Consider the following 12,340-nt stretch of genomic DNA (forward strand, 5'->3'; position numbering starts at 1 on the left):
TCAGGCTTAAACACATTTCTTGTATATTCTGTTAAAGCTCTACAGGCCTCGAATATTTATAATTAGTATACATCAAGTCCATCCTTGGGAGAGAAAGCAAACTTTCAGCCATCATCTCATCACACGGCACGCTTAAAGCTCCAAACAAGACGACGTGCTGGCCCAAGTGCCTTATGTTAAACTCCAATTTAGGTAATTGCAGGCTGCCTACGCAAATCCCGCCTTCAGTTTCAATTAGAGCCAGTATTCATTTCCTGCCTGACACCTACAGCATGCCACTTGCTTCGAAGGGCTGCCACATTCCAGCCCAGAGGCGGCAGCACTTTGGTGGGGGGTGCTGCACAGCCCTGTGCGTCTCCACAGTGTTTCTGTTTTTCTGGTCTGCAAATGGCTCTGGAATGCAGCATGACAGAAGGTGGGACATAAATCCAACCAGAAGACTTTAAAACAATGGTCTCGTGGACCATCTTTTATATAGAACTTGCCCTAGCCAGTCAGGCCCCTGGCACAGCCACCTGCTGCGGCAGGGAAACCAGGCCCTGCTGCTCAGTGCCCAAACACCAAGGAATGAGACTGTCCAAATCCTGTGCAGCTCAGTGTGGTGACCTTCTTACTACACCCAGCCTCATAGATCAGAAGGGCACAAACCACAGCTTATGCATAAAAACAAACAAACAAAAAAAAACTTACTTGAGAACATGCAGTAAGCTCTTTAAGCCTTCAGCTACATTAAAGGCTCCATAAGGGATGTGAGCAAACAAACGCCCCAAAAGTTTGTGGCTGATTATGAGCTACAGGAGATTACAGTACAGATACCCCCCTACACGCTGTGTTCATCACAGGCTGTGGCCAAAGAAGCTCAGCAAGGCTAAGAGCCAGGAACACCCCGCTAGGTGGCACCAGCTGACCAAAGCGATCTGTGTGCATGGTTGCTGCACATCAGCAGCAGAAAGCAACTTGTGCTGGGGAACCGTGGAATTCTAATGCTTGGGGTTTGTACATCTGGAATTGCATCAAACGCCAAGGGAAGAAGTAACAGCACGACTTCTCCAGGCAGTGAGATGGCAGAAGTGCCTTTTCATGCTCCCCCTAAAGTAAATAAATTCTAATCAAGTCGACTTCTAACCATAGGTTTGAAAACCCAACACTCCATCTCAGCTTTCCCACTTTTATGGTGGGAGCAGAAACCCTTTCGGCATCAGAAGAGCTGTCTGTAGAACTCTACAAAGACCAAAAGAACAAGGGTAATGTGAAAAAAATCCCCTTACCGCTATAACCTAAAGGAGCTAGGTTACAGCTCCCAGTACTGGGAGAGGTTTGATTTGTTTAGTTTTAGTAAAACCTTTAGGTGACTGCATTTATATTACTTTCAGAACTGGAAACTGTGCTCCTAAATCACTTGTACACTGCAGGATCTTGTAATGTTCTAAGACTAATAGAGACTTCAACAAGATCAAACCCTCGATTCTTAATATTTCATCTTTACATCCAAGAGATAACGAAGTGGATTAAGTTTTCAGCAGTCCTTTTATCTCTGATTTCAATATTAGTTAGGCTACTCACTGCATAAAAAGCTTAGAGCTAGAAAATCTAGCTTCAAGCTTGCACTGTAAAAGTTCACATGAAAATAAAAGTAGCGGAAAAATATTCAGTAATCTCTATTGATAAAAACAGACTGCTTTGGTTGCCAGGTGGGTTAATAATAAGCCTCAGGTATTACTCATGCAAACACTAACACTGATTGCTGATTTTAATAATAGGATACACTAACTTCCAGTATTCAAACCATCCAGAGACACGCCTTGACAGTGACCTGTTATCCTCTGAAGGCCAAAAGAAAACAAAGCAATGGATTTTAGGTCCCTTTCTCAGCAAAGGGACCTAGGACTATTGTACTGGATCTTCTTTTCTAACCCAGGTCTTTGGTAACCTCACTGCTCAGGTGTAAGGGTAAACATCTGAAAGCCCACTAAGTACACTTGTAAGAAACACGTTCACATTCTGGAAGAGATAGAGGAATTCTGTATCTGATGCGGGGATGGGGTGCAGAGAGAGCAGATCTCACGGGGGAATAAAAAGCTGTAATCAGTATATTTACAGCATAAATTAAATGTATGTACATTGAATGCAGTCATTCAAACTTGGTTTATATTCAGAAACGGTAATGCAGACCCACCCACAAACATACCTTCTGTGGGGATAACAATCTGTCAAGGTACTGATGGCTACAAGCTTTGACTCCACTAAAAGGAGCCGATCAAACCAGAACTTACTTTCCTTCCATGTTTTCCAGTGCTGTGCTTTAAATTAGACACTAAGTGCTACCAACAAACACTGTTCCATATAAGAGATAAAGCAGCTAGGCAGTTTAAAAGCTAACTTCAAATGTGAGCAAAATTACTGCAGACATGAAGAAAAACTCTAGCTCCAGTTCAAAAGCAACATGAGATGTAGCCCTACAGTTTTAAAAGAATTCCCTCTAGCACTAAGACTTTCATGTGAAGCATTTTAACTAGCAGAAAATCCTAGACCCTTGTAAGGAATCGATGTTGACAGAACCTTGAACTATTTTACCTGATTGATATCAGAATGGAAAAGGTCACAGCTACATTCGCATTTAAGAGCGAATCTTATTTCCCCAACTTACAGTGAGATCTGAAGTAACAAACCCAGCCAAGTCGAGCACTGTAAGATGAATTTTAGCTTTCCCAAGGTCTTCAGGCGCCCTCCCCTCCCCCTTCTTCCCCCAACTCACTTTAAGCAGTGCCTGGACCACAGCATTAAAATTGAAGTCATTTCTAACAGCATCGCCAAGTCATTAGTAATTCCTTTACTTTTACATTTCATTATTTTAATCACTTATTATGCAAGCATATGCTCTCTGTGAAGTTTGTTATAAAAACATACACCTTTCCTTTAAAAGCAAAATAAATGGCAAAGGAAAATATTAAATGCACTTGAAGTAGTTATCACTCACCTCCTGCTCCTGTTGAAAGATGACGACTCTACCTCCTTTGTCTCCTGTTGCTAACAACTCTCCAGAATGGTTAAATTCTACTGTAGAAATTATATCCGCTGCAAAAAAACAAAAATAAAGCCCAGAAATTAATTATTCTTGTAAATACTCAATGGTCAAGAAAGCTGCCATTTGAGATAAAACCATACACTTCAGTTCCCCTACACTCAACTTATAGAACGCAAGCAGGAGCTCCTTTAAAGATAAAGGCACAGCTTGTAAAAGTTATATACTTGAAAACCCATTACTAGGTTCAGTCATCTGCCAAGTTATTTTAAAGGCCCTACCTGGTCACTTCTTACAACTGCTTTTGTTAGGACTCCTGCTCTAGGGTAGGGATAGAAAGGGATGTTCAAGCTGTAACGTCAGTGAATGTCTGTGTGCAGGTATTGCTACATTTTCTGCATTCCTGTAGAAGAACTGGACACAAGCACTTCCCATCTGAGTTTTTATTTTTAAGGACTACACACATTTGAGAACTTAAAGGAAAAACTCCGAGGGTGGAGCTGTTCAGACATCAGCACCTAAGGAACGCAAGGATGTGGAACAAACAGCTGCAGCTGGCTCCAAGTTCAGCAGGCTGACTCAAAAACCCGAGTACCTTTTTGGGATGAGCAAGCTTTACATTACCAGGTATTTCTACAGGAGGTGCTAAAATTAAATACTGCATATATACAGGCAAAATTCACATAATACTGAATCGATCTGTTTACGAAGCAAATAGATAGATAAAAGGATAAAGGACATTGCAGCTCAAGCAAAACGTGTTTTGAAACACGCCCCACAATACTTTCAAGTGTTGGAAGGCAGACTGTGCTGGGAACACCAATGTCAAGTTGCAGTGTATTGGAGCTACATAAATCTGGGTTTCTGCAGAAGCAGGTACCTATGGTTTGTACATCCACAATTCAGGCTATTGCACCTCCATGTTAGCCTGAAGTAGACAAGCAACGTCCAACTTCTCTCTTGGATGGCTTTTCATTTTGTGTTTTGTAGCTTAGAAAAGCCCAGTACGTGCTGTACAAACTGAAAGCCACTGCTAGCCATCCTATCAACAGCAGCATCTTAGAGATAGCAACAGTCTTATTGCATCTTGAAGTAGAATGAATACAAGTCCTGCATGTTCCAATAGCAAAATGAAACTTACATCATTCGTGGTTGTCCTAAACACAGGGGTGGTGGCCTCTGAGGACATGAGCAAGCTGTTGGTTACTGCATTACGCAGCAGCTCCGAGCACGCAGCACACACACAGCACAGCCCTCTGAAAACTGCCCAATGCAAAGGCAGCCTCACCAAGCAGGCCAACCCCAGCTGCAACACCCTGAGATGTGAAAGATGCAGAGTCAGAATCCTGGCACGGAGCTCAGGCAGGTTTTCTGACACACTGCACAGACTCACCACGGTTATATGGCAGTGCTGAAACACACGGGCTGAAATTCCTCAAGAACACTGCGTTAGGAACATGAATATGAAACAAGCTTTTACGTAGAGAAACCAGGATCCAGATCTGATGGTAAAAACCTGGATTTGAGTGCACAGAGGGATGCTTTTCTTCTGGAAGCTAGCTGCTACTTGGTCCATGCGTTCACATAACCCTGACCAAGATCAGGTGATTCCTCTCCCATCCGTAAGACTTTCACAGGTGGACATGACCATACATAACCTTCACATAAAATTCATCACATCTAGTATGCAGAAGGTGAAGTGCAAACCAAACTGATTCTGATTACTCCATACAATGCAAGCCCCACTGCCGTAATCCTCTAATAGGAAAAGACCTAAAGAAAGTTAAGAATTAACTGAGGAAAACCAAGATACCTCACTTCTTACCAGTGAGAAGGGCACACATTTTGTGAAGCATTCAGAAACACTGCAAGCTGAGCTAGTGTGAGAACAGAAGAAAACACAGCACTGTCTCAGCAGACCTAAGTGTGGGTATGCACAAGAGGAAAAGTTTGCCTTAGAAATCTAATATAGATATCAAAATCTATATTCATCACAGCACTTTTTGATGAAAGCTTTGATGAAAGCCACTAAGAAGTTTTGCAAGTCAAAGGCCTTCAGATTGAAGCCTTACAATCCGTAGCAACAGCAGCCAGAAATCCTAATTTTAAGGATTTGTTACTGTATGGTATACAACTCTCACACATCACAGAAAGCTAATCACTTCTCTAACAGTTCTAGACATCCTCACCTTTTGCATTTATTTTAATTTTCAAGTTCATCTGAACTTGGAAATCACTGATGTGCAGAAGTTGATAAAACTCCTGCTTTGCTGTTAGGCTCAACTCCATCCACGACCGAACTTTCGGCACCAACGCCCCCATGCCTCCAAAAAACCCAGCAAGCCCCAACAGTGCTGACAGAACTGACTGGTGACCAGCTGCATGCAAGAGATATTTTCAAGTCCTTGGACCAATTTCATTTTTAATTAGAAAAAAAACATCCTTTAGCAGCAATCACAACAGAAAAATAAGTCATTATTTTTTAAATTCAAGCTATACCTATGGAATCTTATGTGCCTTCTACCCTGAGAGCTCGGACTATTCTCCTTCCAAGGACAAAACCAAACATGCTGGAAAAGTAGCCAGAAAATGCTTTCTTTTTAACTAGTCCCACAACAGCACCGGGATGCATATTTTACACAAAATCAGTACAGGAGAACAAAGCAACCAATCATGCATTTTAAATCCAATAACTCACCGTTCAGGATATTGTATTCCCATACCTTGGTCAAAGAAAGAGACAGACATCAAGGCACTGGTGGTGAACTGGGCGGATTTAATAGTGTTTGCGAATTGACAGGGGAAGCATTTCATCTTCCGCAGTGCACTGATTCGCCCGTGTGTTTTCATCTGTATTAACACCCTTGTTGCCAGATAAAAATCAATGTTATCCTTTGCTTTTCAAACGCTAACTGTAATTCCCAGGATAGCTACGTGTAGGGTTATTTTAGTCCTTCAGTGCTGCAACGAGCCCGAGAGCATGTATAGATCGTGCTGCCTTCTCTGCCTCCTCCCTTTTGGGCGTGCTATTTTTTGCTCTGGTCTCTAGGTGGGAGTCTTGCAAACACAGAGGGCTGCTCTCCCTGCCCAGGAGCCTGCACACGATCATTTGTGTGCAAACAGCGCTGGGGAGGAACACAACAGGCAGCAGAGCAGTACGGTGCTCTGCTGTCACTACCACCAGTGGCTTTGAGAAAGGGACGCATCCATTGCTTACCACCCAAGCATTCCAGTGCCTTCCTCTTCGAGTAGAGATAAGCAACCACCAGAACCTCATCTGATAACCATGCCCCCACAGGATACAGTTAGAGGAGCAGCATCTATGAAGAGACCTGAACCGAGCTGCCAACACACAGCAGCCGTGCCTCGAGAGGTCAGATGCGCAGATCTTCTCCCCCCAGCACCTTGGGACATCTTGGACACCGAGACGAAGCGTGACCCTTCGGCTGCTGAGCTTTCAGACGTTCACTACAGTGCAACATCAGGCACACATGACATGGACATTGTCCTGACAAAACCAAAACCCAATGCAAACGAGCATCTATGGTCCCAAGGTGTTCTTGCAGTACCTGTATCATGTCTACCACTTGTGTATCAGCTTGGGGCAGACACCTCTGGGTTACCCTAATCTGTCCTTGAACATTTAAATAGAGCTGTCCTTTAGTTCCACTAAATATCCCTTCATAGACACTTGTTACCACCGTCCCCACACTTCTGAGACCTAAATAACAGCTCTCATCGACCTAAAAGCAGAGAGAAATATGCACAACCTGAAGTCCATTTGCTATTGTGCCTGCACACCACAAAGGGAAAACGTGCAGCAGGTTGGCTTGGTGGCAGTGGCTGGGGAGCAGGGAAGACATCTGTCTCCAAGCCTTGCTGACGGCTAAAGCCACATGCCCACAGCTCATGTAAAAGGGAGCCAAGCTCCTAAGTGGTTCCTACTGGTGGCAGACGTTCCTTCCAGTAATACCCTAGCAGGAGAATCACCCCAACACAAGCACTATTTGTTTCCTAGGGGCTTCTAAAGATGGCAACCACGAATATTGAATTTTCAGTCAATACTTGTAGCATCAAATTTTATTATTTTGGGTGACTCACCTTACAACATGACAGGGCTTTACAGCCTGGTGTTGTACCACACTAATTCACAGTTCCAGTAGGTAAATACCAAATACATAATAAATACCAAACATAAGATGGACTGAAACAATAAAACCAACATCAAACAGGAACACAACTAAAATCCTGCACAATGGCCATGAGGCAGGACCCCAAGCTCACCTTCATACCAAACCAGAAAGTCCATTTGTTTGAAAGTGTTCTCACAGGGGACCAAGACCAAGGTTATCACTACTGCAGAAAAAGCTCCATTTCTTGCTTAGGAAGTGCTTTCTTTTACAATTGTTTTATTAACATATTTCATTTTGCTGCTACGTGTATATAACGTGGCACTTGAATCCTGAATCTAGCACGTGAATCTTGCGTTTTGTTCTGCTTCCAGCCCCCTAACGTGCACCTTGCAAAGCTGAAACACCTCCAAAGCACCCAAGTCTCAATCCCAAAAGAGAAACTGCTCACAGTCTGGGCTTAATAACACAACATCTGCTTCCTGAGAAGTAAAAGGCACTTGAATGCTGAACTAACGTGACTGCAGGACCCCGTGTAGAAAGGTAGCTAGAAAGGTAGCCTGTCCAGCAGGATTCAGATGACTTGAAACACTGAGGCCCCAGACCAAAGGGCTTATGAAAAATGACCGGTTTAAATGAAAATAGGTAAATTACAGTGCTCAAAGATTGTTGAATAAACCCATCTGACATCTGAAATGCTTTTTGCACCCCCCACTTTAAGAAAAGCAGTGTTTGAAAGCAGAAACTCAGTGACAGATCCTGAAAACCAGTCGTGCACTTTGGGGGCTTCCCACGGTTTTCAGTGAGGATCGACAGGAATTCTGAACAAAAATCACACCAAATGACCGTCAAGCTTTCTGAACCATCAGAAGGTTGTTGGTTTTTTTCCCTGAAGTTTTCCTACTGCTGACAAGTCTACAGAATAAGGCAACAAAACTTAATCAATCCAAACAAGCAAAAAAATACTTTAATCCAATGACTTAGGTTCCAGAAGGCCCATTGCGAGCCTGAGAAGCAGTTCTGTATTAAATTTGTTTCCAATAATAGAATAAAAGGTATTTTATTAGTACAGAAGAGGCTATCTATTTTAATGTACCATGAACTTTTTCTAAACTCTGCTTATAAAACATGCTTGGTAGGCAAAACATGTCACCTACTCTCCAGCAGCAAGTCAATCACAGCAGCGAACAAAGAGTGTCTTTATTTCTCCAGACCTAAAAGGTTTCTGTGCAAGTTTTTGGAATCACGTTGATCTGCTGCCTAAGCAGAGAGCAAGTAAATCAGTATGTTTACACAAGTGGAGCGATCTCCTGATGTTTCCAAGGACTGAACAAAGAATTGTAGTATTAAAAAGCATTTTGCTGCTCCTTCATTGTTTATTCACCTTCCCGGTGGCTCAAAAAGACCATTTCTGGAAATTTCCAAAGGAGCAACTGAAACAAAGCTCAGCTGCAATGCAGAGCAGATTACTTACAGGTTGTAATTCTGTCCTGAGGAGTAAAAAGACAATTCACTGACCAAATGTGGAGGCCGTGACCCCAGTTTGCCAGCCTTGTGTACAGGAGGAGCCGCTTTGATCGAATTGAACATCAACTGACCATCCCAAGGATACTTCAGAACCCATCTGGAAAGGGAAACTTCAAGAAACTAACGTCTAGGACCATTAAAATCCAAGGAAGCTCAAACAAGCTCAAAACATCTCAAACTAAGGAAGCAGCACAGAAATGGAAAACCACTACGAGCTTTTCTTCCTGGATCATTTCTAAAGACAAGTCAGCACACTCAGAACTGAGCAAGGGTATTTCTCCAGAACTTGCAGACCTCAGGCATGAAATAACTTACAAATTGCTTGGCCCTTTTCTAACCCAGAGTGAAGGAAAACTCTCCTGCTTCATTCAGACCCACTAGGTAAAAGTGCCTTCTAAACACCCTCGCTTACATTGCAGATAGTGACAGAAGTTTGTGACTTATTATTGGACTTTCTCTGGTGTTTTTTTGCACTGATTAAGTACATCATTCCTAACTAGTCATTACTGGATGTAAACAACAGCAGAATAGGTCTAGAGTCAGCTCCTCCAAGGCTTCAAATATTTGAAGAAGCTGCACAATGCACTCTGCACGTCCGAGTCATCCCAACACCACCCCATTGTTCGCATGATTTCAATGTATCACACGTACCCAGAATCCTAATATAACGTACATTAAATCTCTGCAGCTAGATAGCGAAGTGTTAAAGTGAACAGGAAAGCTGTTTAAATAAGATTAGGGAAGAGCAACAATACATGTGTGTTTGCAGAGAAGAGGGCTCCCGATTCAGGCTACTACAGCTACAGGCACCAGGGAAAGAGCAGAGCAAAATGACAGCATGAAAGGAAATGCCCTCTGCATTCCAGCCCCATCCCTAATTTATGTGTGCAGAGAGGGGGCAGGGAACCCCATTCTATAAAGCTGCTGTGACCCGTTTTGCTATTGACTTCATTTCCCTTCTCTTCATTCACTTTCAGGAGTGATTCTCCACATTCATTCCATCTCACAGAAGTGACCAGGCAACAAAGGCAGAGCAGCGAGGATCAGGCATTCCTGCAGTTCAATTTACTTCTCAAGAGTCATTCCAAAGCCCTTTAAAAGGGTCTCTTTGCTAGCAGAGGGAATTAAAAATATATTATTTCTTCGGAAATAATGAGGACAGGCTAAAATATATGCAAGGCAGAGGGGAAGAAAGGAGATCTCTGCGGCAAAACTTTTCACTCCTGTGCCATGAAGGCTGGCAAGAACCAGCTGGTTGCTCCTCGTCTCCCAAGTACCAGTCTGCCACGCTGCTGCATGCAAAGAATGCACAAAGCCCCTTAACGCAGAGGGGAGGGGAATTTGTAGGACACCATGGAGCTGGCCCTGCTGGAGTGAAAGCCCAAGCAGGCAGCAGCCAGAGCTGCAGCTCGAGCAACAATTGAGCTGCTCTCCTTGGTTTGTGCGAGGCTGGGAAAGCTCCACACAGGGAAGAGGAGTCCTGCAGAACCCCATCACATATTCTCTAGCACCCACATTCATTTCCAGCCCTCCAGGCCCTGTGACACTGAAAATAAAAAGACATCATCAGGGGAAAGCTTGTCATCTCCCCAGTGATTTGGAAAGTGTTGTAGTCCTGTTTGCAGAGAGGTATTTGAGCACCGAGACTGTCCCAGTCCTACGTACGTGCAAGTGCAGTGCACACATACACCCAGCTCCAGTGAATACATGAAGTGCTTCCCAGCTCAAGTTCACTGCATGTACTGCTTGCCCTAAGTAAAATAACCAAACCATCCTTGTCAAACAGTCCGAAATGTCCTAAACTCCCTAAATCAAGTGTTGGACCCCTCCAGATTCCCTCCTACTGACACGATAAAGTGATGCCAATCTTAACCTCGTTAGCATTGGTTTTCATGTAAGACGTAATTTTTCCCGGTAACACCCACAGAAGAAACCAACCCAAGTCCTTTTGCCCCACATGAAAGCAGCTGCTCCTGTCTGCACAGCAATAGTGAGATGATGATGTTAGAAATGCAGAAAACAGAACTGAAACAGAAGTAAAACTCTAATCCCTTTACAGAAAGACACTTCTTGTAAAGTTGGAGTAGCAGCAAACACCCAGGTGAATTGAGGTGTTTTACCAAGGTACAAGCAGGGAGCAGAACCACTTCACCAAAATGCAGTGCCTCCCGTCTGGAAAGCCAGCTCCTTGCACCTTCAGAAATCTTTGCATGATCTTAAGTTAACTGAGATATCAAAACCACTTCCCCATTTAAGAGCAGTTCACAGAAGGCACACTCAGTGCTTGTACGACAATTTAAGCTGTGCAGGGAGTGGCACAATGAACGTTTTATTGCTCGTGTTTGGTAAACAATTGCTGTGCCTCACCAGGACAGTGTTGTTTGTGGGCAAACACTGGCAGGCTTCAACATCTCCACTTCCCAAAGTTATCACCAGTTTCCTCACGTCCCATTTCAGACCAAGGCAAGGGGCCAACAAAGAAGTGTGCAAAACCAGCAGCAACTTTCAGAAGTTGCAGAAATCCCGAGGAACACAACACATCGCACCTCTGACAGATGTTCCCGTCACCTCAAACCTTCTGGCTTTGCAGCAGGCTATGAAGCTCATGACCAGAATGCCAATTAAAAGCATTTCTGTCTACTTTACAGTCTTCACAAGCTCACGCTTGCAACAGATCCCTAAAGGTAAGAATTGGATAGTCCAAAGAGAAAGGAAATGGATTTAAACCTCCGACCAGTGGCTTCCTGCCTCCATCTATAGTAGGAAATTCAAAGCCTCCTGTATCCAGGACTCCAAGACACCTGTGGTGGCACAGAGAAAACAGAGGTGGCAAACAGCAGCAGCCAAAGCACTCTTGAAAACAGATGTGACATACAGCAACATACGCTGACTGCTCACTTAAAATTACTTTTTTTTTTTCCCCAGTTTCATCTTTGTGAAAGGAGTTCAAGCATTTACATTAAAATCAGTGTCAATTTGAGGACAGAACTTTTAAATGTTACATTGATTTAACCTTGATTGATCCACTGTGGAACTGGTGAAGCATTAGCTGTACCACAATTACCGTAACCACCGGGCTCTGACTGTAGAGGTTTTTATTCCTGCTCACCAAGTCTGGAAGTGCTTCTGGAATTCCTTTTATGCATACAAAGTTCACTGAAAATTTACAGAAGAAAAAATAAAGGGCTGGTAGGCTGCTAGCTGAAAAGAATCTTGAACTGGTGCCTTGAAAGCACTTCATCCAATGAAAGCATTAAATAGAGTTTTGGGGTTGTATTTAACCCTAAATTAGTTTTTTATTAATAAAGTGCCTCAAAAATTACAGTGAAAAAATTCTTCTTTTCTTCAACTAACAAGAGCAGATAGAAGAATGTTCTCTCCACATAAACAAATGCAAAGCTGTTTGGTTTCTGGATAGAAACCATTAACCCTCATCACCCTGATTAATTACTTTCTATTTTTAAACCTTGAGAAAGGACATTACTGCAGTTCCTTTCGGAACACATGCATAGGAAGCCAATAGGCAAACCCCCTTCTTCCCCCAGGTGAAACGGAGAATAAATTGACCGCAGCAGTATCTGTAGCTCACAAGATGCTGGAAACCAAGGCAGCTCCCTGCACCCTCAGCTACAAGGAGAGCACAGGAACACACCAGCAGTCG

General features: G+C 43.3%; 1 protein-coding gene across 5 annotated transcripts in view; it reads right to left on the reverse strand.

Moving 5' to 3' along the window:
- PPP2R2A (protein phosphatase 2 regulatory subunit Balpha) overlaps positions 1–12,340 on the reverse strand; it is a 38,994-nt gene that overhangs the window by 8,085 nt on the left and 18,569 nt on the right. For 4 of the 5 annotated variants that reach the window (XM_032204070.1, XM_032204067.1, XM_032204069.1 and 1 more), the window contains exon 3: positions 2,978–3,075. In XM_032204070.1, the coding sequence (XP_032059961.1) occupies positions 2,978–3,075 (98 nt within the window). Of the gene's footprint in view, positions 1–2,977; positions 3,076–5,745; positions 6,002–12,340 lie in introns of those variants that run through there. The other variant, XM_032204066.1, reaches the window with a different exon arrangement.

Source organism: Aythya fuligula, chromosome 27, assembly GCF_009819795.1.
Source record: "Aythya fuligula isolate bAytFul2 chromosome 27, bAytFul2.pri, whole genome shotgun sequence".
In the NCBI taxonomy this organism is placed as follows: Eukaryota; Metazoa; Chordata; class Aves; order Anseriformes; family Anatidae; genus Aythya; species Aythya fuligula.